This window comes from Papio anubis, chromosome 1 (assembly GCF_008728515.1).
Source record: "Papio anubis isolate 15944 chromosome 1, Panubis1.0, whole genome shotgun sequence".
NCBI classification, from domain to species: domain Eukaryota; kingdom Metazoa; phylum Chordata; class Mammalia; order Primates; family Cercopithecidae; genus Papio; species Papio anubis.
In genome coordinates, this window is record NC_044976.1 from 50664462 (window position 1) to 50691855 (window position 27394).

The 27394-nt window shown below is 39.6% G+C and overlaps 1 protein-coding gene and 1 pseudogene across 4 annotated transcripts in view; both read left to right on the top strand.

Moving 5' to 3' along the window:
* Positions 1 to 27394, top strand: part of ZFYVE9 (zinc finger FYVE-type containing 9) — a 200964-nt gene that overhangs the window by 78812 nt on the left and 94758 nt on the right. For 3 of the 4 annotated variants that reach the window (XM_021941549.2, XM_031668706.1, XM_031668716.1), the window contains exons 3-4: positions 1055 to 1160; positions 5377 to 7484. In XM_021941549.2, the coding sequence (XP_021797241.2) occupies positions 1091 to 1160; positions 5377 to 7484 (2178 nt within the window). In that variant the 5' untranslated portion in view covers positions 1055 to 1090. Of the gene's footprint in view, positions 1 to 1052; positions 1161 to 2014; positions 2130 to 5376; positions 7485 to 27394 lie in introns of those variants that run through there. The other variant, XM_031668707.1, reaches the window with a different exon arrangement.
* Positions 11644 to 22457, top strand: LOC103885190 (annotated as a pseudogene).

A 27394-nucleotide genomic window follows, 5' to 3' on the forward strand; every position in this document is an offset into this window, starting at 1 on the left:
TTCTCTCTTTTTCATGTTTTGCTTACTCAGACTTTTTGGGGAATTTGTAATTTGATCTCCCTTCCTTGTATTATATCAATAAGAAGCCAAGCAGAATTTTCAATTTGGAAAGAAAAATTTGAAACACTAAGGAAACAGGTGTGGAGATCATGATAATGATGGAAAAAAGGAGATAATAGGTAGCATTTACTTAACACTTATTATGTGCCCGTGGCATCTGTTAAGTCATCGACACACCTAGTATATATGCCCAGAGGATGCATTTGGATCGATTAACAGTAAAGAAAGTTTAGAAATGGTACTTGAAAAGAAGAGGGTTAAAAGAATAACCAGGTCAGGGCCAAGTGCGTGGCTCACGCCTGTAATCCCAGCGCTTTGGGAGGTTGAGGTGGGCGGATCACTTGAGGTCAGGAGTTTGAGACCAGCCTGGCCAACATGGTGAAACCCTGTCTCTACTAAAAATACAAAATTAGCTGGGCATGGTGGTGCATGCCTGTAATCCCAGCTACTTGGGAGGCTAAAGCAGGAGAATCAATTGAACTTGGGAGGCAGAGGTTGCAGTGAGCCAAGATGGAGCCATTGCACTCCAGCCTGGGCAGCAAGAGCGAGACTCCGTCTCAAAAAAAAAAAAAAAAAAAGAAATAACCAGGTCAGAGTCATCATTAGCATTTTGGAATTCGTATCCCTTACTCCTGTACTTAAACTTTCCTGTCATTTCCCATTTGAAAAAAGTTCTGTAAGCTTTGTTCTTTAATAGAAACACAATTTTATACCAAACAATGATTCCTTTCCCAGCATCTGAAATGTATCTGTTGAAGCATGAAATGATCACAAAGTCTGCGTTTTATATTTAGTTATATTTTGTTGATTGTCAGCTTACAGGTTTTTAGAATTTATTAGCTTAAAGATTTTATAATATATCCAGTGGGATGCCAGATTTTATTGTTTACCATTATCTGGAAAGATTTATAAGAGATTTTATCCTTGTGTATATACTTAAGATTTATAAATTATATTTTAATAATTCAAAATGTAATACACATTTACTTTTTAGGTTTAAACAAGTCTCTTAAGTGGTGTTTCATCACCGATGGAGAATTACTTCCAAGCAGAAGCTTACAACCTGGACAAGGTGTTGGATGAATTTGAGCAAAACGAAGGTGAGAATTTACATTGGTGAATCTCTTTGCGTTTGTGGTATAGAGAATGTGGGGATATATTATTTAATAATATACAGGGGAAGGAATAACATTTTTTAGCACTAAATACCAGATACTTACAATCCCCAGACCTTCTTATTGCCATTTTATAGATGAGAGTAGAGGCAAAGAGAGGTTAAGCAAGTTTCTCAAAGTTGTCTTGTGAGCAAGTGGCAGGATTAGAATCCAGGCAGTGTGACACTAGAGCCTGAGCTTTACCTACCCTATACAGTGAATGTATTGTCAAGAAATGCACTTGCATTTCCTAAACTAAGAAAAACAGCTCGTTCCATATTGATTGCCCAGTAAAGATACATTTAAAACTATTTATGTCACAACTGCCTAAATGGTTAATTATATATTCTCAAGCATCAGTAGAAATGTCCACTTAAGATTCACTTCTTTTGTTGGTTGGTTGGTTGGTTGGTTGGTTGGTTTTTTGAGAAAGTCTTACTCTGTCTCCCAAGCTGGAGTGCAGTGTTCACTGGAACCTCTGCCTCCCTGGCTCAAGTGATTCCCATGCCTCAGCCTCCAGAGTAGCTGGGATTCCAGGCACCCACCACCATGCCTGGCTAATTTTTGTATTTTTAGTAGAGAAGGGGTTTTGCCATGTTGGCCAGGCTGGTCTTAAACTCCTGGTGTCAAGCAGTCCTCCCTCCTCAGCCTCCCAAAGTGCTGGGATTATAGGCATGAGCCACCATGCCTGGCCAAGAGATTCACTTCTAATTTCCCTCTTGGTTTAACTTGAATGGGTAAGCTATAATTAAATTTCTTCCTCCTTACTGTATTTCCCCTGTGTTCTCTATTTCTAACAGGAAATGGCATTAACAAGTTTACAAAGTGATATATTTCCATCCAAAGTCCATGATTCCAGTCCAGGCAACATGACGAAACTCCATCTCTACAGAAAATACAAAGAAAATTAGCCAGGTGTGGTGGTGCACCTGTGGTCCCAGCTATTCGGGAGGCAAAGGAGGGAGAATCACTTGAGCCCTAGAGATAGAGGCCGCAGTGAGCTGTGATCATGCCACTGTATTCAGGCCCAGGTGACAGAGTGAGACCCTGTCTCAAAAAATAATGTAGCCCATGATTTTCATATTGGTTTACAAACCTTTGCTATATTCAGTGATTCAGGCTATTCGTTGATAGCAGATGGGAAGACAGATTAGTTTTGATTTTGTTGCTTTAGATCTTTAATAGAGCCAGCCTTAAATTGAATATGGGATCATGACAGTAAGGAGGGAAGAGAGAGAGGAAGGCTACCAGAATGGCCTGCTCTTCTCGTATTTTACCATTGATGACCTAACACTAACCTATATTCCTAGACTCATTCCCGATTCATGTAAATGTGAATCATTTGGGGTTTTATGTCATCCAGGTGGGCTTTGTACATACCAAGCTGGAAAGTATATTATTTTCTGAGTTTCAACTGTTTGTATAAGTATTTTCTTAATCTTTTATTAGATTTAGCCCTCTGTGTATCACAGTTCTTTGAGTCATAAGTACCTAGATGTGTATTACACCTAATCATGTGAATACTGTGCTAGAATACCACTGACTCTAATCAAACTCTTGGTTCATTACATTTGTCTCTTTGTGACTTCTGTAGATTCTATTAGGGTGCTTTGTGTATAGTTGTATTTCAATACATTTTTGTTGAATTAGTAAAAATATTTTAGTTAGAAAATAGAGCAATTGCTTACAAAATAATAACTCCTTTAGAAGGAGAAGGATTTCTGAAACCAGCTTCTTCGTTTTAACTTTGTGGTTCATTTGTTTGAACTATTTTTTTGAATCTCACTACCAGTTGCATTAAAAACTACCACTTCAAGCCTCATGGTATCTTAGAGAATATACTTTAAATAAAATGATTTTTCATTTTGTGTTAATTTATTTTCTTATTTAAATGAAAAAATATACCACAGACTGTGATGACACTAGGCAATTAACATTATGCCCAGGTAGGAGGCAGTTGAATAATGAAAATTTTAATACCCGATCATTTCTGTTTGAACATCGCTAAATATTCTTGTAAGAAGCTGTAACTATTTTTTTGTTTCCAGGAACCATATTGGAAATATGACTTATTTGCTTTTTTTTCCTTTTCTTTTCTTTTAAGGAAGCCTGTGTTACTAAACTTCAAATGTCTGTAAAATCTCTACTGGTTCAAATTTGGTAAATTCAGGATTTGACATTTCAGAGGATACTAAGCCCATTCTTCACACAATCTGAGTTTTATGCCCTTTTAAACAACAACTACTTCTTTACACTAATTCTTTTCTCAACCCAAACTGATTTACTTACTGCTTCCTTAAATTCTTGTATTTGGGGATATGCTTTTCCTTATTCCTCTATTTATTAATGCTTTCTTTTCCAAACTTACATAAAACTGTCTTTGAAGCGTAGCCCAGTTCTTCCTGCCTCTATGAATTCAAGCTCACTTGCCTCATCCTGGAAAATATCTTTCTCCTCTGAATTTATTTTCTACTCCTACATAATAGTTTTCAGATACACTGAGTCCTCACTTGATGTCTTTGATAAGTTCCTGGAAACTGTGACTTTAAGCAAATTGATGTATGCTTAAATTTGTATGCCGGAGAACCTTAACTGTTATTTATATCAATTAGCTTATAGTAAAATTGGCTTCTTTATACAGTGAGTTGTTTTGCTTATAATTGCAGTTTCCAAGAACCTATCAACAATGTTAAGTGAGGACTTACTGTACCTATGCTACTCCATACTGCTAATTAGATGTTTGTATGTATCTCTTATTCTCCCAATGAGATTGTATCCTTCTTAGAGGCAAGAGCTATCGTTTAATCTTCACGTTCCTCAATCCTGATGATTTTACTATGGTAGATATTCACTTATATATTTATTGTATATCTGCTACCTATCAGGCACTATGCAAAGTGAGGACTTATATTGACAGAAATGATTTCTGCCTTCAGAAATCATTCAGTGGTTGAAAGAGAAGGGTAAATAAACTATTGCATTTCAGTGTAGTAAATGCCTTAATAAAGTTTTGATTAAGGTGCTATGGAAACATTGAAGATTAATGTTACAGATGAGGATTGAGGTTACAAATATATCTGCATAATTTCAGGGCCACGATTATCAGAGATACTGGAGGAAGAAAGCAGGAAAAGCACTGAATGCATTGTTCCTTATTTCTCTGATTTACTTAGACATATGCAATAGCCCTGTAACTTGAGAGAATAACTTAGCCATTGTAGTTATGATCTGTTAAAAACTAAACAGAAACATTATATGAAATTATGCTTACTGGTAGACTATAAGAAGGTTGATTTAATATGATGAATGAACACTTTTTGCCCAGTGTCCTTAGATAATAATATAAATATGAACCTGATTAATATTTTGTATTGTGACAAATACAATACAGTATTTTGTATTGTGACAAATACAATATCTGCTTGTGACATGGTTACAAGCAGAATTTCACATACCGTGGCAAACGTTCTTTTAACATGTGTTGGGCAAATTTAAAATATTTTTAAGTAAAAAGTGTAATAAACCCCAGTGTACCCATCATCCAGCTTTCACAGCATTTCATATGCTGCCATTTTGTTTCATTTATATCTTTATCACCTTCTCACTTCCTGCTTCACTCTTATTTTTTTACAGCTTTTTAAAAGGTAAACTTTATATATATTAGAATGCATAGATCTTAACTGTCCAGTTTTGACAAATGGGTATATCACTTAAACCCACATCCCAATTATGATATAGATTGTAGAACATTCAGTCTCTACAGAAAATTTCATTTTCCCTCCTACTTAATTACTTATCCTAGCCACTGTTCTAATATTTTTTCCATCTAATCCATTAGATTAGCACCTGTCCTGGCTTTGCTCAATCCAAGGGTGCTTTCCCCTCTTCTGGGTCCCGTTCACCTATGGGTCAGTTTAATTATGTTATTAGATTGAGGTAGAATTCTCTGGTTGTTTGGAATAGTCTGAGATATTACCATTTGGTGACATATAATTGCAGAGAATTGTCTGAAATATGTTTTCTTATTTTTAGCCCCGAATTAGAAATCTAATATCCTTGGAATATTTAATTTTCAAAGGATAGTTAGAAATGTTGATTAACTTAGTCATAAGCTTTTCTAGTGTTACAAGCAAACTTATTGTAATTACTTATTTTTTTCCAGATGAAACAGTTTCTTCTACTTTATTGGATACAAAGTGGAATAAGATTCTAGATCCCTCTTCTCACCGGCTGTCATTTAACCCTACTTTGGCCAGTGTGAATGAATCTGCAGTTTCTAATGAGTCACAACCACAACTGAAAGTCTTCTCCCTGGCTCATTCAGCTCCCCTGACCACAGAGGAAGAGGATCATTGTGCTAATGGACAAGACTGTAATCTAAATCCAGAGATTGCCACAATGTGGATTGATGAAAATGCTGTTGCAGAAGATCAGTTAATTAAGAGAAACTATAGTCGTGATGATCAATGCAGTGCTGTTGAAGTGGGAGAGAAGAAATGTGGAAACCTGACTTGTCTGCCAGATGAGAAGAATGTTCTTGTTGTAGCCGTCATGCATAACTGTGACAAAAGGACATTACAAAACGATTTACAGGATTGTAATAATTATAATAGTCAATCCCTTATGGATGCTTTTAGCTGTTCACTGGATAATGAAAACAGACAAACTGATCAATTTAGTTTTAGTATAAATGAGTCCACTGAAAAAGATATGAACTCAGAGAAACAACTGGATCCGTTGAATAGACCGAAAATAGAGGGGAATTCTGTTAACCATCTGTGTGCTACTTCATCTGATAGTCTAGCCAGTGTCTGTTCCCCTTCACAATTAAAGGATGATGGAAGTATAGGTAGAGACCCCTCCATATCTGCGATTACAAATTTAACGGTTGATTCAGTAATCTCATCCCATGGAACAGATGGAGGTCCTGCTGTTAGAAAGCAAGAGAACTATATACCAGATGAGGACCTCACTGGCAAAATCAGCTCTCCTAGGACAGATCTAGGGAGTCCAAATTCCTTTTCCCACATGAGTGAGGGGATTTTGACGAAGAAAGAGCCAGCAGAGGAGAGCACAACTGAAGAATCCCTCCGGTCTGGTTTACCTTTGCTTCTCAAACCAGACGTGCCTAATGGGTCTGGAAGGAATAATGACTGTGAACGGTTTTCAGATTGCATTGTGCCTAGTGAAGTTAGGGCTGATGAAAATGAAGGTTATGAACATGAAGAAATTCTTGGCACTACAGAATTCCTTAATATGACAGAGCATTTCTCTGAATCTCAGGACATGACTAATTGGAAGTTGACTAAACTAAATGAGATGAATGATAGCCAAGTAAACGAAGAAAAGGAAAAGTTTCTACAGATTAGTCAGCCTGAGGACACTAATGGTGATAGTGGAGGACAGTGTGTTGGATTGGCAGATGCAGGTCTAGATTTAAAAGGAACTTGCATCAGTGAAAGTGAAGAATGTGATTTCTCCACTGTTATAGATACACCAGCAGCAAATTCTCTATATAATGGTTGTGATTCCTATGGAATGCAGGGCCCAGGTGTTTCTTTTGTTCCAAAGACTTTACCCTCCAAAGAAGATTCAGTAACAGAAGAAAAAGAAATAGAGGAAAGCAAGTCAGAATGCTACTCAAATATTTATGAACAGAGAGGAAATGAGGCCACAGAAGGGAGCGGACTACTTTTAAATAGCACTGGTGACCTAATGAAGAAAAATTATTTACGTAATTTCTGTAGTCAAGTTCCATCAGTGCTTGGGCAGTCTTCCCCCAAGGTAGTAGCAAGCCTGCCATCTATCAGTGTTCCTTTTGGTGGTGCAAGACCCAAGCAACCTTCTAATCTTAAACTTCAAATTCCAAAGCCATTATCAGACCATTTACAAAATGACCTTCCTGCAAACAGTGGAAATAATACTAAAAATAAAAATGATATTCTTGGGAAAGCAAAATTAGGGGAAAACTCAGCAACCAATGTATGCGGTGCATCTTTGGGAAACATCTCTAATGTTGATACAAATGGGGAACATTTAGAAAGTTATGAGGCTGAGATCTCCAGTAGACCATGCCTTGCGTTAGCTCCAGATAGCCCAGATAATGATCTCAGAGCTGGTCAGTTTGGAATTTCTGCCAGAAAGCCATTCACCACTCTGGGTGAGGTGGCTCCAGTGTGGGTACCGGATTCTCAGGCTCCAAATTGCATGAAATGTGAAGCCAGGTTTACATTCACCAAAAGGAGGCATCACTGCAGAGCATGTGGGAAGGTAAGTTGCATGCATAAGCTCAGAAATCTGGCATGCACATTTTGTAATGCTGAATTAGATAGTAATAAAGGCAATGTAAGGTGAATATATGTCTGGTTGAGTTGACATAAATAGCATTTTTGAAAACCCAGTTCTAGTAAATTTCTGTATAAAAAATGACCTCACTGATTCTTAGATAGTATATACACTTTTTTTTTGTTGCCATGATTTACGCTGAATCAGTTTTTATGAAGAGATGAGAATTGAGGAAGTGTAAACTTTGTGGTTTCTGTATTGATAGCTACTTGGTTAATGTAATAGTTTGAAATAAGGAAGTTATTCTTTCAGTTTAGGAAATATTTGTCATTAACTTTTATTTCATTATTTATTGAAAAATGCATTTAAATACAAAAAATAAAAATAAAAATTACGTTTAATTCTTGAAAAATATTACACTTAGAATCCATTCCACTTTTTTCTGTGAGATTTTTGCCATTATACGAAACATTCTGGAACTCTTTATACACATGCACACATATTTTTGTCTTTTCTCCTGTATAACTTTGATACAAAGTAGAGATGAAGTCTGTAGATTTTTATGACAAGGTTGTAAGAATGAGATTCGTTAGCTCTCCCCAAATTTTGTTAGCTAAAAACACATCTAGTTTTTTTGTTTGTTTGTTTCTTTAGAGTTGTAAATAAGGAGGGAAGGAGATTTTATATTTTTGAGATTTGGTGCCAGGTCTAGAATAAAATGTCAGCTTTGTTACTATTAATTACATAACTTTACTAAGCCTTAGTTTTATAATCTTTAAAAAGAAACCAAAAAAGATTAATAGCTTTTATTGGGCTGTTGTCAAGATTAAATGAGATCTGAGAAGTCATAGCGCTCAATGATTAATCTCTTCCTCCCTTCTTGCCTGATTTTTTGGTCCATCTGTATTAATTACGGTTCTTTCAGCTTCAAGGAACAGAGTATTTGACCCCCAGTGACTTAGGTGAAAATAACATTTATTTCATCTAAACAGAAGCTATGAGACTCAGTGATTTATGTCTGGATGCAGAGACAGGATCATGGAAGTTCTCTTGGTCTTCCCCTCATGTCAGAAGATAGTATCTCAGTTCTAATTATCAGGTCTCAACCTGACAACTTCCTAAGCACAAAGAAACTGGCTGGGGGGCAAAAGAGCCTACTCTACTCTTGCCACCCTCCTATCAGGGAGGAAGGGACCTCCAGCAACTTCCTTCAATTTACTGGCCAGTTTTAGACCATGACAATTATAGGCAAAGGGGGTTGGGATTATCTAATCAATCATGATTTATCTCCTGGGGCTGAGCACAATTTCGGCTGACTAAAGGTGGGATTCTATTAACAAAGGAAAAGGGAAAGTAGTGATATGTAGGATGAGTAAGTCTAGAAGTGTAATCTACAACATGAGGACTCTGCAGAATAAAATTATACTTTATTTGGGATTCGTGCTAAATGAGCAGAGTTTAGTTCCTCTTGCCACAAAAACGGGTAACTATGTGAGACAATAGATAGGTTAATTTGCTTTACTATAGTAACCTTTTTACTATCTGGATGTATCTCATCACATCATGTTGTATACCTTAAATGTATATAATAAAATTTATTTTAAAAAAAGAGGAGGAAAATGGTTCCTAGGTGGGCAGTCACTAAGGTTTACTAGAAAATCCTAGCACAAAAGAACCAAATTACCGGGAGCAGAAAGAAGCTAAAGCTGACACTGGGCTGTTGGTCTCTGATTGCTAAAGTTTGAAGAAAATGATGTGTCTAATTCCTAAATATTTTCCAGTCTTCTTGTTGTTAGCCGAAATAGTATTTGGAGATTAAATTCATCATTCTTACATTGTTCTGTATTTTGCTTACTGTAACACTTTCTGAAATTTTTGCTTTCTTAAGTAAATAATGAAAACATTTTTGGTAAAGGCCAGCACATCCAGTTACAATGAGTAAATAGGTACCTTAGGTGGATTCAGAAAGAAAATGATGCACAAAATGCATCACAAATTGCAAAATGGTTGGAATTTTTGCTGAGTGGAATTTGTGGAATTTATGAATTCATGGATTCATGTGGATTATGGATTCATAATTTCATCTTTTTCCCTCATTTACCTTAGAGATGTTATAAGTATTAATGAGATAATATCTGTAAAAATCCTTGAGCTTCTCAGAAGCAAAGGGCTTATAAACATAGATATTAATTGGGTTGTGCTGGGAATGCAGCTAGAAAAATACCCCAAGCGATGTGATTTTGTAAAATAGTGTTAGATATAGAAAAAAAGAAAGTTTGTTCCATTTCAGTAGAAATTAAGCATATATAGTAATTACTTAGCATTTATAGCTATATTCCCTTTACTGCAACAAGCATATATTGTGTCTCATATATAAAAAGTTCTAGGCTAGGTATTGGGGATTCAGAGGTATGTAAATTGGAATTTATGATCTTATGGGAATCTTTTTTTTTTTTTTTTTTTTTTTTGAGAGAGATGGAGTCTCTGTTGCCCAGGCTGGAGTGTGTGGCGTGATCTCTTGTGATCTCAGTTCACTGCAACCTCTGCCTCCTGGGCTCAGGTAATTCTCCTGCCTCAGCCTCCTGAGTAGCTAGGACCACAGGCATGTGCCACCACACCTGGCTAATTTTTGTTTTTTTCGTAGAGATAAGGGGTTTCACTATGTTGGCCAGGCTGGCCTGGAGCTCCTGACCTCAAGTGATCCACTTGCCTTGGCCTCCCAAAGTGCTGGGATTACAGACATGAGCCACTGTGCCCAGCCAATCTACTGACTTTCTAATTATGATTTCATTTATATCTTATCTTAGTTTATTATTTGTTTTTACAATTCAGTTCCAAGCTCCATGAGGGTAAGGATTTTTTTCTGCCTTGATTGCTGCTGTATCCTCAGCCCTAGGGCATGTGGGTGCTCAGTAGATATTTGTTAGATGAATTAAAAAATAAATGAATACTATTTCTTAATGCAGCAGTACTTTTTTTTTTTAGTCCAGTGCCTTCAATCTTTAGATGATGGTATCAAATTTAGATATAATGGGTGTAAGAACTTTGGAAAATATTTTTAAATTAGTCATATGTATTGTTCCTACTTAAGAACAGATTCAAACCAAAATGTTTCTTTCCCTAGTTTTTTATTTACTTATATACTGATGGGAACGAATAGATATGAGAGTAGTAAGTAGCTGCTTTGGAATATTACATGTCAGTTTTACAGTTTCCCTCATACTTCGCATGAAAATTTGTCTTGCCTTGTAATTGATGTGATTTTAGCCATCTGGCATGAAAAAAAACAGGACCAACATTTAAATTAATGGGTTCTAGTGAAGCTGAACCCAGGGAAATATTTTCCATTACACACCCTCCAAAAGGCTGTATTGGTTAAAAGTGGTCTCACCCTGACTGTCATAGCACTTATCACACAGTATTGTCTTTGTCTTTGTTCCCCATTAGGTTGTAAAGATCTTGAGATTGCCTCTGATTTGTTTTTGTATTCAGCATCCAGCACAAATACCTGGCACCTATGAAGTACTCAATAAATGTTTGTTAATGAGTGAGTAAATGAGTCCCAGATCATTGATTAATTCAGCAAACACCGAGTGCCTGTTATTTGTCTGTGGCTGTGCTGGGTGCCAAGTTTACATCAATGATGTTGTGCTCCTTACCCTCATGGTATGTAAAGAGTAGGCCAGTGACAAAAACAAAACAAAACAAAAAAGCATGATTTGTGGCAAGGGCTATGAAGGAGATAAGGAGGGATAATATAAAAAATGGGGGTGGGAGAAGAAGGTATGAGAAGGCATCTGAGAAGTGACATAGATGGCACATCAAGGTTGAGGAGTCAGTTCTTCAAAGAACAGAGAGAAAAATGCTGCAGGAAGTAGAACAGCATGGACAAAGCCATTGAGGTAAGAAGGGACCTATTCAGCAAACTGAAGGAACTGCAGTATAGTGGACAAGGGAAGAGTCACATAAAAAGATGGGAAAGGCAGGTGCAGTGGCACAGCCCTGTTGTCCCAGCTACTCGGTAGGCTGAGCATGTTATGATCATGCCTGCGAATAGACACTGTACTCCAGCCAGAGTGACAGAGCTGAGACCCCATCTCCATTAAAAAAAAAAAATGCTGATGAGGAACTTAAGGAATAGATGATGTCGAGCTTTGCAGGTCATGTAAGGAGCACAATGGGAAGCCATGGGAATGGGTGAGATTACCAAGGGAAGAGAATGGACTCAGGGCTGAGCCCTTGAGGTCAAGCAGAGGAGGACCCAGTACCAGTTGCCAAGGAGTGAGCAGAGAGGTAAATAAATAGAAAACCAGGAAAATATGGTCTCTTGGAAGTCAAAAGAGGAATGTATTTTGTGAAAGGGGTTATCACCTATGTAAAATACTGTCAGTAAGATATGGTTAGGAAAGGGACCATTGGACTTGGCTATAACAGTGTCATTGAAAAAAGCTGATTGAGTGGAGCAATGGATACAGAAGCCAGATGGGAATGCATTGAAAGTAGAATATGAAGGGAGGAAGTGGAGATGGCTTTTTGAAGAACTTTTGCCATGAAAACAGAAAAATATTGTAGCAATTATTAGATGGAGATGGTGGTTATGGATGCCTTTTTGAGGATGGGAAATACTATTGTCTTTATATAGTGGTATGGGTGCTCCTCTAGAAAAGAAGTTTTAGGAGAAAGGGAGGATTGAACAAAGGAAGAGAAAAATCCTTGAGAAAGCCAAAGGGATGGGATCTACAACATGTTGAGGATTTGCTCTTCGGTGGGTAGGGCCAGACAGAGGTTGGTTTATGAAGTTAGTGGTGAGAGCATGAAGAAATTTACAACTGATTGGCTCATACTTCATATAGAAAATATAAACATTGTGAAGGGTGAAATAGGGATAGATGATGAAGGTTTGAGGAGAGTGAGATAGTTACATCGGAGAGGGAAAGTAAAGCCTAACAGTGAATTGAAATTTCAGGAGCCCTTTGTGCTTGGCATCAAACTTTCAGTCAGTTTACTGACTTTCAATCAGTAGATATTTATTAGATGAATTAAAAAATAATCCAGTCCAGTCCTGACTTAGTGGGTTAGAATCAGTATTTGTCCTTGGAGATATGGTGAGATTGTTATATTATCTTTGCAATACAAGCATTTTAGGTTGGAGAAGCAAGAAAAGTTCTGTAGGACCAGTCTGTGCTGCTACCTGTCCACCTATTTCCATTCATTTGTTCTTTTTAAAAAAAATTTTTTTTAAATTTAGCCAGATGCAGTGGCTCACGCCTGTAATCTCAGCACTTTGGGAGGCTGAGGCAGGTGGATAGCTTGAGATCATGAGTTCGAGACCAGCCTGGCCAATATGGTGAAATCCCATCTCTACTAAAAATACAAAAATTAGCAGGCGCCTGTAATCCCAGCTACTTGGGAGGCTGAGGCACAAGAATTGTTTGAACCCGGGAGGCGGAGGTTGCAGTGAGCCAAGATTGAGATCACACCACTGCACTCCAGCCTGGGTGACAGAGCGAGACTCTGTCTCAAAACAAAAAAAAATTTATGACATATTATTTGTTCTTTAATTCAGTGAGCATTTACTTATTGTGTAGTATTCTGTTTTTTACTAAAGAGAAGCAGAAAAAAAAAAAAAAAAGGAAAAGAATGGGCCTCCTGGTAAAACATACCATTCATGTTTCTGTAGATGACTTAAAGATATGAAATGAGGGCCGGGCGCGGTGGCTCAAGCCTGTAATCCCAGCACTTTGGGAGGCCTAGTCGGGCGGATCACGAGGTCAGGAGATCGAGACCATCCTGGCTAACACCGTGAAACCCCGTCTCTACTAAGAAATACAAAACACTAGCCGGGTGAGGTGGCGGGCGCCTGTAGTCCCAGCTGCTCGGGAGGCTGAGGCAGGAGAATGGCGTGAACCCGGGAGGCGGAGCTTGCAGTGAGCTGAGATCTGGCCACTGCACTCCAGCCTGGGCGACAGAGCGAGACTCTGCCTCAAAAAAAAAAAAAAAAAAAAAAGATATGAAATGAGAAATGAACAGTTACAAAGCTGCAGATGCTCTGCAGTGGGAAGCAGAAAGATTGTGGTGGTGGTGGTGGTGGTTGTGAGGAGAATGACATAGTAATATTTATTGTTTATCATTTGCCAGGTGCTTTTCTAAATCCAGACTTACAGGCTTTATTTCATACACATAACAACCCTAGGAAGTAGCTGCTGTTGCAATCCACATTTACAAGTGACAAAATAGGCCTAGAAAGATTTAGTAACTTGTTCAAAATCACACAGCCGGTAAGTAGAGTTAGGATTCAAACTCAGGGACTTTGACTTCTAGAAACAAAAGGGAGCTGGCATTTGTTTTGTGCCTACTCTGCTTTATCTAACTTAATCTTCTTGGTAAACCTATGAGAGAGATGATGGTATCCCTAATTAACATTGAAGAAACTGCTATGGTAGAACTCTGAAGCAGTCTTGCCAGCTGTATAACTCATGCTCTTTCCCATAAATAAAGTTGAGAGAATAAAAATAAAACAATTAAATAGGTTTCTTTATGGTGATTTTTATGTTATTTTCTTTGCATTTCTGAGAGGAATGTCTGCATTTACACCATAATTTTTATTTTTAATTTTTGGAGACAGGGTCTCACTCTGTCACACAGGCTGGAGTGCAGTGATGCAATCTCAACTCACTGCAGCCTCTACTTCCTGGGCCCAGGCAATTATCCCACCTCAGCCTCCTGAGTAGCTGGGACTACAGGCACACACCACCACACCCAGCTAATTTTTGTATTTTTTTGTAGAGATGGGATTTTGCTGTGTTGCCTGGGCTGGTCTCAAAACTCCTGGGCTCAAGCAATACATCAGCCTCGGCCTCCCAAAGTGCTGGGATTACAGGTGTGAGCCACCATGCCTGGCCTTTATGGCATCATTTTTAAAACAAATTCCTTAAATACTATTTCAAAGAGAAAGATGAAAAATGTCTAATATTTATTTTATTAGATATAAATTTCTTATTTTGAATAGTTATGTGCTAAATTAGTTGCAGTTTATTTTTGGGTAACTTGAGTTGAAGTCATTTTTGTTTAACATTTGAGAATTTAGGTGTGAATACAGAAAATCTGTATTAGTAGCACATTAAGACAATAACTTCAGAGATCAGTTTTCTTAAGGATTTTTTTATCCTGTTTTATTTATTTATTTTTTTGAGACAAACTCTTGCTCTGTTGCCCAGGCTGGAGTGCAGTGGCATAATCATGGCTCACTGCAACCTTGACCTTCCAAGGTCAAGCAATCCTCCTACCTCAGCCTCCTGGGTAGCTGGGGCAACAAGCATGTGCCACCACGCGTAACTAATTTCTTTTCTTTTCTTTTTTTTTTTTCGTGAGATGGAGTTTTACTCTTGTTGCCCAGCCTGGAGTGCAGTAGCAAGATCTTGGCTCACTGCAACCTTTGCCTACTGAGTTCAAGCAATTCTCCTGCCTCAGCCTCCTAAGTAGCAGGGATTACAGGCGCCTGCCACCACACCCGACTAATTTTTTGTATTTTTAGTAGAGACAGGGTTTCATCATGTTGGCCAGGCTGGTCTCGAGCTCCTGACCTCAGGTTATCCACCCACATTGGCCTCCCAAAGTGTTGGGATTACAGGCGTGAGCCACTGCACCCAGCCACTGATTTTTTAAAAGAATTTAATGTTGCCTAGGCTGGTCTCGAAGTCCTGGGGTCAACGGATCGCCTTCGCTTCAGCCTCCCCAAGTGTTAGGATTATATGTGTGAGCCACTGCTCCTCGCTTCCTTTGGTTTTAAAACATGGCCACTGGTTGGGCTCCTTGGGAAACAGAAAGATAGTAGGCCCTCACTCAGTACCAAATGTTATTAACAGTTAACTTAGGTGCAAAGTGGAATAAAGCACATGTAGCTAGAAAATGTTTGCACTGACTTCATGCTGTTTTTTGTTTTTTGCATCTCTTCTCCTGAAAGCCATCTCCTTCTCAATATCTAGTCTGCTGATACATTCTAAATACTAGTCATAATTTTTTATTGTGGTAAAATATGCATAACGTAAAATTTACCAGTGTATATGGGTTTGAGGGTGTATGGTTCAGTGGCATTAAATGCATTCACATTGTTGTATGACTGTAACAATTATCTCCAGAACTTTTTGTGTTTTTTGAGACAGAGTCTCGCTTCATTGCCCAGGCTGGAGTGCAATGGCGTGATCTTGGCTCACTGCAACCTCTGCCTCCTGGGTTCAAGTGATTCTCCTGCTTCAGCCTCCCGAGTAGTTGGAATTACAAGTATCCACCACCACATCTGGCTAATTTTTGTGTTTTTAGTAGAGACAGGGTTTCGCCATGTTAGTCAGGCTGGTCTCAAACTCCTGACCTCAGGTGATCTGCTTGCCTCGGCCTCCCAAAGCACTGGGATTACAAGCATGAGCCACCGTGCCCGGCCATTGTTATCATCTCAAACTTAATAATTTTTCATCTTTCCTTGCCCCTGATGCCTGGTGACTGCTATTCTACTCTCCGTATTAATTTCACTATTCTAGGCACCTCATATAAGAGGGGTTACACAATGTTTGTACCTTTGTGTCTATCTTCACATTTCATCCATGTTGTAGCATGTATTAGTCAGAAGGACAGAACCAATAGGATATGGAGATATATATATATCATATACGATATATATATGGTATATGATATATATATGACTTTAATAGGTAGGATATATGTATATATACAAGAGTTTATTAGGGAGAATCAGCTCACATGGTTAGAAGGTGAATTCCCTCAATAATCTATTGGCAAGCTGGGGAAAGAGAAGCTAGTGGTATGGCTCAGCCCAAGTTTGAAAGCCTCAAGAGCAGGGAAACCAACAGTGCAGCCCTCAATCTGAGGCCCAAGGCCTGAGAGCCCCCAGGAGGCTGCTAGTGCAAGTCTCAGAATCCAGAGCCCAAAGAACCTGGAGTCTGATGTACATGGGCAGGAGGAGGAGATATAAGCATCTGATAAGGAAAAAGAGAAAGCAAGCCAGAAGACTCAGCAAGCGCGCTTATCTTTGCTTCTTCTGCCTGCTTTGTTTTAGTGCACTGGCAGCTGATTGGATGGTGCCCACCCCCATTTAAGCGTGGATCTTCCTCTCCCAGTCCACTGACTTAGATGTCAGTCTCCTCTGGCAATACCCTCACGGACACACCCAGAAGCAATACTAGCCATCTAGGCATTCCTCAGTCCAGTCAAGTTGACGCCTAATACCAATCATCACATAGCGTGTATCAGAGTTTCGTTCCTTTTTAACTCTGAATATTTCGTTGTATGTACCACATTTTGTTAATTCATTGAACCATCAATGGACACTTCAGTTGTTTCCACCTCTTGCCTATTACCAATAATGCTACTATGAACATGGGTGGACAAGTATCTATTTGAGTCCCTGCTTTCAGTTCTTTGTGTATATACCCAGAAGTAGAATTGCTGGATTATATGGTAGTCCTGTGTTTAATTTTTTGATTAAGCACCATATTCTTTTTCCACTGCAGTTGCACAATTTTCCATTCCCACCAACAATTCACAAGAGTTCCAGTTTCCCACATATATATATGGTATATGATACGTTGATACGGTTTGGCTCTGTGTCCCCACCCAAATCTCATCCGAATTGTAATCCCCATGTGTTGGGGGAGGGGCCTGGTAGGAGGTGATTGAATAGTGGGGGCAGATTTCTCCCTTGCTGTTCTCATAATAGTGAGTTCTCATGAGATCTGGTTGTTTGAAAGTGTGGCACTTTGCCCTTTGCATGCTCTCTCTCTCCTGCTCCACGATGGTAAGATGTGCTTGCTTCCCCTTTGCCTTTTGATATGATTGTAAGTTTCCTGAGGCCTTCCAGTCAAGCTCCCTGTTAAGTCTGTGGAACTGTGAGTCAGTGAAATCCCTTTTCTTCATAAATTATCTAGTCTCCAGTAGTTCTTCATAACAATGTGAAAATGGACAAATATACTTGTCAACACTTGTTTTCTATTGTTTTGATAATAGCCATATTAATAGGTGTGAAGTGGTATCTCACTGTGGTTTTGGTTTGTATTTCTCTAATGATTAGTGATGTTGAGCATCTTTTCATGTACTTACTGGTCTCTGTATATCTTTGGAGAAATGTCTATTCAGGTCTTTTGCCCATTTTTAAATTGGGTTGTCTTTTCTGTTGTTGAGTTTTAGAGCTCTTTATATATAATTCTGGATATCAGTCTCCTATCACATAAATGATTTGCAGATATTTTCTCTCATTCTTGGGTTTTTCACTCTGTTGTCCTTTGATGCACCAAAGTTTTTAATTTTGATGAACTCCAACTTACATTTTCTTTTGTTGCCTGTGCTTTTGGTGTCGTATCAAAGAAATCATCTCCAAATTTTATGTCATGAAGTCTTTCCCTTATGTTTTCTTCTAAGTGTTTTTCAGTTTTAGTGCTTGTGTTTAGGTCTTTGATCCATTTTGAATTAATTTTTCGTGTATAGTATTAGCTTAGATTTATTTTTTTGAATGTGGGTATCTGGTTTTCTCAGTACCATTTGTTGGAAAGACTGTTCTGTTCTTACGGAATGGTTTTGGCACTCTTGTCAAAACTTATTGGACCATATAAGTGAGAGTTTATTTCTGGGCTTTTTTCTATTCCATTGGTCTTTATGTCTGTCTTTAATGTCAGTACCACACAGTTCTGATTACCATAGCTTCGTAGTAAGTTTTGAAACCACGGAATGAGACTCCTCTGGGGTTGTTGTTTGTCAAGATTATTTTGGCTATTTTGGATCCCTTGAGATTCAATTTGAATTTGAGAAGGATTTTTCTGTTTCTGCAGAAAACATAGTTGGGGTTTTGGTATAGATTGCATTGAATCTGTAGATCACTTTGGGCATTGTTGACATCTTAATAGTAAGTCTTCTAGTCCATGAACATGGGATGTTTTTCCATTTATTTATATGTTCTTTAATTTCTTTTGGCAATCTTTTGTCTTTTGTAGTTTTCACTGTACAAGTATTTTACCTCCTTGGTTAAGTTAATTTCTGGGTATTTTATTCTTTTTGTTGCTATTGTAAATGGAATTGTTTCCTTAATTTCGTTTTTGGATAATTCATTATTAGTATGTAGAAATGCAGCTGACTTTTTTGTTGATTTTGTATCCTGAAACTTTGCCGCATTTATTAGCTCTAACAGTTTTTGTGTGTTAGTTTGTGGGGAATCTTTGAGGTTTACTGAATGTAGCATATGTTGTCAGTATACAGAGATAATTTTACCTTTTCCTTTCCAATTTGGATGCCTTTTATTTATTTTTAATTGCTCTGGCTAAATTTCCAATACTATATTAAATAGACATGGCAAAAGTACATAACCTTATCTTTTTTCTATCTTAAAGCAAAAGTTCTTTCAGTCTTTTTCTTTGAGACAGGGTCTCACTCTGTCACCCAGACTTGAGTGCACTGCCACCATCTCACCTCACCGCATCCTCAGCCTCCTGGGCTCAAAGTATCTTCCAACCTCAGCCTCTTGAGTCGCTGGGACTAACAGGTGTGAACCACCACACCTGGGTAATTTTTAAAAATTTTTAGTAGACACGAGGTCTACTGTGTTGCCCAGGCTGGTTCTGAACGCCTAGGCTCAAGCGATCTGCCTATTTTGGCCTCCCAAAGTGCTAGGATTACAGGTGTGAGTCACCATGCTTGGCCAGCTTTCAGTCGTTTTTTGTTTGTTTGTTTGTTTGTTTTTTGGTTTTTTTTTTAGATGGAGTCTCACTCTGTCACCCAGGCTGGAGTGCAGTGGCGTGATCTCGGCTCACTGCAACCTCTGCCTCCCAGGTTCCAGTGATTCTTCTACCTCAGCCTCCTGAGTAGCTGGGATTACAGGCACATGCCACTATGCCTGGCTCATTTTTGTATTTTTAGTAGAGACAGGGTTTCACCATGTTGGCCAGACTAGCTTTCAGTCTTTTGCCAGTGCATATGATGTTGGCTCTGGATTTTTAATATATGGCCTTTATTATGCTGAGATAATTTACTTCTGTTACTAGGGTTGTTTTAAGGTTTTTTAAATCATGAAAGTGTTGAATTTTGTTAAATGCTTTTTCTGTATGAATTGAGATGATCATTTGGGGTTTTTTGTTTCATTTTGTTCAGGTAATGTGATTACATTAATTGATTTTCGTATGTTGAATTATCCTTGCATTCCAGTAATAAATATCACTTGGTCATCGTGTATAATTCTATTAATATGTTCAGTTTAATTTGCTATTAATTACTTGAGGATTTTTGTATCAATATACATTCATCCAGAATATTAGTCTGTAGTTTTCTTATAATATGTTTGCCTTGTTTTGGTATTGAGATAGTGCTGGCTTCATAGAATGAGTTAGGAAGTGTTTCCTCCTCTTCAATTTTTTGGAAGAGTTTGAGAAGGATTGGTGTTCTTTAAGTGTTTGGTAGAATTTACCAGCAAAATCATCTGATCTAGGACTTTTCTTTGTTGAGAAGTTTTTGATTACTGATTCGATCTCCCCACTAGTTATAGGTTTATTCAGATTTTCTGTTTATTACTGATTCAGTCTTGGTAGATGTTGTGTTTCTGGAAATTTATCCATTTAATCTAGGTCACATTTTTGTTGTAGCGCTGAGGCATTTTATTACAAAAAAATTGGTACTCATATACGTAACGTAATATGAACTTAAAATTCATACATTCACTTCATTTTTTAGCTTGACATTCTAGCAAATCTTTTGCTCCATTGATTTTTGGTTATGATAGAAGAAGATCTACCTGGATGATTTAAGAGCGTAATTTGTCAATGAGCACCTCTTATTTTCTCTTTATTGGCAGTAGTGCTTACAGCTACTGTTAATGCTACTTTCCATTTTGTCATTTCGGGTTCAAACACACCTCTGTAATAGCCTCCACCGAAGGCAGATTTTGGTAGACTTTGAAAAATTTGGGGTTTTTTTGTTGTTGTTTGTTTGTTTTGGGGTTTTTTTGTTTTGTTTTGTTTTGTTTGAGACAGAGTCTCACTCTGTCGCCCAGGCTGGAGTGCAGTAGCACAGTCTTGGCTCACCAGCCTCCCAAGTAGCTAGGACTACAGGCGTGTGCCACCACACCTGGCTAATTTTTTGTGTTTTTAGTATAGATGGGGTTTCACCATGTTAGCCAGGATGGTCTCGATCTCCTGACCTTATGATCCGCCCACCTCAGCCTCCCAAAGTGCTGGGATTACAGGCATGAGCCACCATGCCTGGCCGAAAAATTTGTTTTACTTGAGGTTCTACATGCTTATGGGTTGTAAAACATAACAGCTGGCAAATCCTGCAGCAGCAATGGTCAGTCCGACTGCTACCACTGTACTGGCCATGGCTGGGCTCCCTGCTGCACCAGGAGCATGGCTCATTCCAGCCCAGAGGTTGCGGCCAACAGTGACACACCTTTACCAGAGACTGACACAGCCATCGATGGCAAGCACAAACCACCGGATATAATTTTTTTAAAGAAGAGAATTATTTGAAAAACAGTCTAGGTGTGGTGGCTTACGCCTGTAATCCCAGCACTTTGGGAGGCCGAGGCAGGCAGATGACTTGAGCCCAGGAATTCTAGACCAGCCTGGGCATGGTGGCATGTACCTGTGGTCCCAGCTACTCAGGAGGATCACCTGAGCCCAGGGTGGTCGAGACTGCAGTGAGCTGTGCTCATACCACTGCACTCCAGTCTAGGTGACAAAAGAAAGAAAAACACAGAGTTTATATTATTGTTGTATATTGAGTCTTAAATCAGTGCTCTCTCTGGCAGAACAAATCAGAAGTTGGTTATAGAATGTCAACTGGCAAAGTATCTTTATTATTTACAGCATCTACATTAGTTAAAACCATCACATTTTCAATATATAAATGGGCAAAAAGATGTTTAGTGAGTTAGTAAACAATGGAGAAATATTTTAATTTACTAGACACTAAGAGGTAGAAATTAAAATTTTATGCTTATGTAACAAAAAATAGAAAATGTTGATAGTATTCAATGCTGGTGAAATTGACACTGTTATATTTATACATTTGAAAAGCCACATGTGGGTCACTGGGGAACCCAGGCTGTCCTAGGAAGCCGAGTGGGAGTGGCACAGAGCTGCTGGAGATCCTGAGAACCTGAGTTTTGGCAAGCAGCCAGAATATTTAAAAACTGACCACACCAAACAAGACATCTCCTGGTGCTGACCCTAAGCAGTTGGAAAGGACTGGAACAGTACGGGACATTGGGTCACAGGCTTTTTGGTCACTCTCATCTTGCAAACCAGGATTTGGAGTAGATCAGTTACGAGATGACAATCTAGAATCTTATTGGCAATCAGATGGTTCCCAGCCTTATTTAGTGAACATCCAATTAAGAAGAAAAACAATAGTTAAGACATTATGTATTTATGCAGACTACAAATCTGATGAAAGCTATACTCCAAGCAAGATCTCAGCCAAAGTAGGAAATAATTTTCACAACCTTCAAGAAATTCGGCAACTTGAATTGGTGGAACCAAGTGACTGGATTCACATTCCCTTAACTGATAATCATAGGAAGCCAACTCGCGCATTCATGATACAGATTGCTGTTCTAGCCAGTCATCAAAATGGAAGAGACACCCATGTGAGACAAATTAAAATATACACACTGGTAGAAGAGAGCGCCATTGGTAAATTTCCTAGATATACAACTATAGAGTTCATGATGTGTTGTTCAATAAGATGACTTTAAAATGATATGGAAGTCATTAAACGTATCTTTGTTTTATCCTGTCTTTAAATAGTATATCAGGTACCTTTATTGAAAAAAGCATCAGTTATTTGCAATGTTGTGTATGTTTAAAAATATTTTATTGTAACTTTGGTAAATTTGGGTCATATTATCTTTCTTTAACATGTAATAAAGCTCACATATTTTACATTTCTAAAAAAAAAAAAAAAAAAGCCATCTGTAGCTGGGCATGGTGGCTCACACCGGTAGTCCCAGAACTCTGGGAGGCCGAGGCAGGCAGATCGCTTGAGCCTAGGAGTTCAAGAGCAGTGTGGGCAACATGGCAAAACCTCATCTCTGCCAATAAAAGGGGGATATATATTCCAATTTTTTGAGCGAATGATTCCTTTTTTGAGTAAATAATTCTTAAAACAAGTGCAGTAAACAAAGAGATGTGTATTTTAGTGTTACTAAACTAGAATAGCAAATACATTTAAAGTAATTTGTGTCCAAAATTGGATAATGGGCCAGTGTGGTGGCTCACTCCTGTAATCCCAGCACTTTGGGAGGCCAAGGTGGGAGGATCTCTTGAGCTCAGGAGTTCGAGACCAGCCCAGGCAACATAGTGAGACCTCATCTCTACTAAAAATTAAAAAATAGCTGGATGTGGTGGTACATGCCTGTAGTCCTAGCTACTTGGGAGGCTGAGGTGGAAGGATTCCTCGAACTCAGGAGTTTGAGACCAGCCTGGGCAACATACCATCTCTGCTAAAAATTAAAAAATAGCTGGATATGGTAGGGCATAGACGATGTAGTCCCAGCTATTTGGGAGGCTGAGTTGGGAGGTACTTGAACCAGGAGGTCAAGGCTGCTGTGAGCCATGATTGTGCCAGTACACTTCAGCCTGGGTGATAAAAGAGACCCTGTCTCAAAAAAAAGAAAAAAAAAAAAGGTTAATGGTAAGTTAAATACAATACATACATTTGCTTCAGCCATTAAAAATTATTACAAGGTAGTATGAAAAATGCTTATGATGGCATATGAATAGAGTTAGAATGCAAGCTTATGCTTTGTTTACAATTAAATTATTCTTGGGCATAAAAACAGATATGTCTGAAGGAAACATACTTTTAAAAAGTAATTTTAGGGCCAGGTGCGGTGACTCATGCCTGTAATCCCAGCAGTTTGGGAGGCCAAGGCGGGCGGATCACCAGAGGTCAGGAGTTTGAAGACCAGCCTGACCAACATGGAGAAACCCTGACTCTACTAAAAATACAAAATTAGCTGGGCATGGTGGCACATGCCTGTAATCCCAGCTGCTCGAGGGGCTGAGGCAGGAGAATCGCTTGAACCTGGGAGGCAGAGGTTGCGGTGAGCCGAGATGGTGCCATTGCACTCCAGTCTCCAGTCTGGGCAACAAGAGCAAAACTCCATCTCAAAAAAAAACAAAAAACAAAACCAGAATTTTAGGCTGGACGCAGTGGCTCACGCCTGTAATCCCAGCACTTTGGGAGGCCGAGGCAGGTGGATCACTTGAGGTCAGGAGTTCAAGACTAGCTTGGGCAACGTGGCAAAACTCCATCTTTATTAAAAATACCAAAATAAGGTGGGCATTGCAGTGTGTACCTGTAGTCCCAGTTATTTGGGAGGTAGCAGTGAGCCGAGATTTTGTCACTGCACTCCAGCCTGGGTAACAGAGAGACTCCGACTCAAAAAAAAAAAAAAAAAATTTTAATTCATTGAGTTTGAGCTATTATACCCTCTTTTCCTTTTCCTTTTCCCTTTCCCTTTTCCTTTTCCTTTTCCTTTCCTTTCCTTTTCTTTCAGAGTCTTGCTCCATCATCCAGGCTGGAGTGTAATGGCGTGATCTTGGCTCACTACAACCTCTACCTCCCGGGTTCAAGTGATTCTCCTGCCTCAGCCTCCCAAGTAGCTGAGATAACAGGCATGTGCCACCACCACGCCTGGCTAATTTTTGTATTTTTAGTAGAGATGGGGTTTCACCATGTTGGTCAGGCTGGTCTTGAACTCCTGACCTTGTGATCTGTCCATGTCAGCCTCCCAAAGTGCTGGGATTACAGGCGTGAACCACCACGCCTGGCTCTTTTTTTTTTTTTTTCTTTTTTGAGATAGTTTTGCTCTTGTTGCAGGTGGCACAACCTCAGCTCACTGCAACCTCCGCTTCCCTTCCCAGGTTCAAGCAATTCTGCCTCAGCCTCCAGAGTAGCTGGGATTACAGGCGTGTGCCACCACGCTCAGCAGATTTTTATCTTTTTAGTGGAGATGGGGTTTCACCATGTTGGCCAGGCTGGTCTCGAACACCTGAACTTAGGTGATCCGCCTGCCTCGGCCTCCCAAAGTTCTGGGATTACAGTTGCGAGCCACCATACCCAACCTCTTTTTCTTTCCTTTTCAACTATTATAGTGGTTCATTTTTAAAATTTAATTTTTATTATTTATTTTTACGTTGCAGCTGTGCTTGGGTAATTTTTATTTTTTAACAATAATAGAGACGGGATCTCGCTATGTTTCTCAGGCTAGTTTTGAACTCATGGACTCGGATGATCCTCCCACCTCAGCCTCCCAAAGTGTTGAGATTATAGAATATAGTGCTTCTTAGCACTGATTCCATTAGCATTGATTCCATTAAAAACAGTATAGGCTCTATGAAGCAGTCTTGCCAAAAGAGTCAGATAGAATCTAGTCACATTTCTAAATTTAACAGTCAGTTTATAGGAGCTACATAGTTAAAGAAATACATTAAACAGTGTCGCAGGTAGCAATCAGAATTGCCAGATTGTGGGACAGTACAGGAAAAATGGCTCAGTTTCTTCAAAAAAAGTTGTTTGAAGAGAACCTATATAATAAAAGAGACTTGTGTCACATTCACCAACCACAGTGTATGGTCCTTATTTGAAGCCTGGTTCAAGCATAAAATAAGGCCAGGCATGGTGGCTCCCATCTGTAATCCCAGCACTTTGGAAGGCCAAGGTGAGAAGACGGCTTGAGACCGGGAGTTCAAGACCATCCTGGGTAATATAGTGACAGCCCCCAACACACAAAATAAAAATTAAATGGGTATGGTGGCATGTGCCTATACTCTCAGCTGTTCAGGAGGCTGAGATGGGAGGATTGCATGAGCCCCGGAGTTTGAGGCTATAGTGAGCTGTAATTGTGCGACTGCACTCTAGCCTAGGAGACAGGGCGAGACCCTGACTTTTTTTTTTTTTTTTGAGATGGAATCTTGCTCTGTCACCCAGGCTGGAGTGCAGTGGCACTGTCTCGGCTCACTGCAATCTCTGCCTCCCGGGTTCAAGCGATTCTTCCACCCCAGCCTCCTGAGTTGCTGGGATTACAAGCACTCACCATCATGCCCGGCTAATTTTATATTTTTGTACAGATGGGGTTTCACCATGTTGGCTAGGCTGGTCTCAAACTCTTGACTTCGGTGATCCACCCACCTCAGCCTCCCAAAGTGCTGGGATTATAGGCGTGAGCCACCGCACCTGGCCGACCCTGACTCTTAAAAAAAAAAAAAAAAAGAAAAAGAAGAAATAATGCATTCATTAAAATTGTGTCAAAAATGTTACTATTGAAAATATGAACAGTGGACATTTCATGTTATTAAGAAATTGTGCTGGGCCGGGCACGGTGGCTCACGCCTATAAGCCCAGCACTTTGGGAGGCAGAGGCGGGTGGATCACCTGAGGTCAGGAGTTCGAGACCAGCCTGCCCAAACATGGTGAAATCCTGTCTCTACTAAAAGTACAAAAAAATTAGCTGGGCATGGTGGTGGGCATCTGTAATCCCAGCTACTTGGGAGGCTGAGGCAGGAGAATCACTTGAACCCAGGAGGCAGAGGTTGCAGTGAGCCGAGATCGTGCCGGTGCACTCCAGCCTGGGCAGAAAGAGTGAGACTCCATCTCAAAAAAAAAAGAAAAAAGAAACTGTGCCTGGTGTGGTGGCTCACACCTGTAATCCCAGCACTTTGGGTGGCCAAGGTGGGCAGATCACGAGGTCAAGAGATCAAGACCATCCTGGCCGACATGGTGAAACCTGTCTCTACTAAAAATACAAAAAATTAGCTGGGCGTGGTGGCACATGCCTGTAGTCCCAGCTACTTGGGAGGCTGAGGCAGGAGAATTGCTTGAACCCAGAGGCGGAAGTTGCAGTGAGCTGAGGTTGCCTCTCTGCGCTCCAGCCTGGGCAACAGAGCAAGACTTTGTCTCAAAAAAACAAAAAAAACAAAAAAAACAAAACTGGCCAGGCGCAGTAGCTCACACCTGTAATCCTTTAACTTTGGGAAGCCAAGGCAGGCAGATCACTTGAAGTCAGGAGTTTGAGACCAATGTGGCCAACATGGTGAAACCCCGTCTTTACTAAAAATACAAATATAAGTCAGGCTTGTTGGCATGTGCCTGTAGTCTCAGCTGCTCGGGAGGCTGAGGCAGTTTCTTTAACCCAGGAGGCAGAGGTTTCAGTGAGCCGAGACCATGGCCACTACACTCCAGTCTGGGTGACAGAGTGAGACTCTGTCTCAAAAAAAAGAAAAAAAAAAAGGAAGGAAAAGAAATTGTTGTTTGGTTAAGGTATGGAAGTGACATTGTTATGTGTAAAAAATATTTCTATGGCTGGGCGTGGTGGCTCACGCCTGTAATCCCAGCACTTTGAGAGGCTGAGGTGGGCGGATCACGAGGTCAAGAGATTGAGACCATCCTGGCCAACATGATGAAACCCTGTATCTACTAAAAATAGAAAAATTAGCTGGGCATGGTGCCGGGCGCCTGTAGTCCCAGCTATGTGGGAGGCTGAGGCAGGATAATGGCTTGAACCCGGGAGGCGGAGGTTGCAGTGAGCAGAGATCGTGCCACTGCACTCCAGCCTGGGTGACAGAGACTCCGTCTCAAAAAAAAAAAATTTTTTTTTTTTTTATGTTTCAAGATATATATTGAAATATTTAAAGATGATATCTGAAGTTTACTTCAGAGTGATCGGATGGGGAGAAGTAGGTAGGAATTCGTTTTAATAAATGTTATCCCAGCACTTTTGGAGGCCAAGGCTGGCGGATCACGAGATCAGGAGATCGAGACCATCCTGGCTAACACGGTGAAACCCCATCTCTATTAAAAATACAAAAAATTAGCTGGGCGTGGTGGTGAGCATCTGTAGT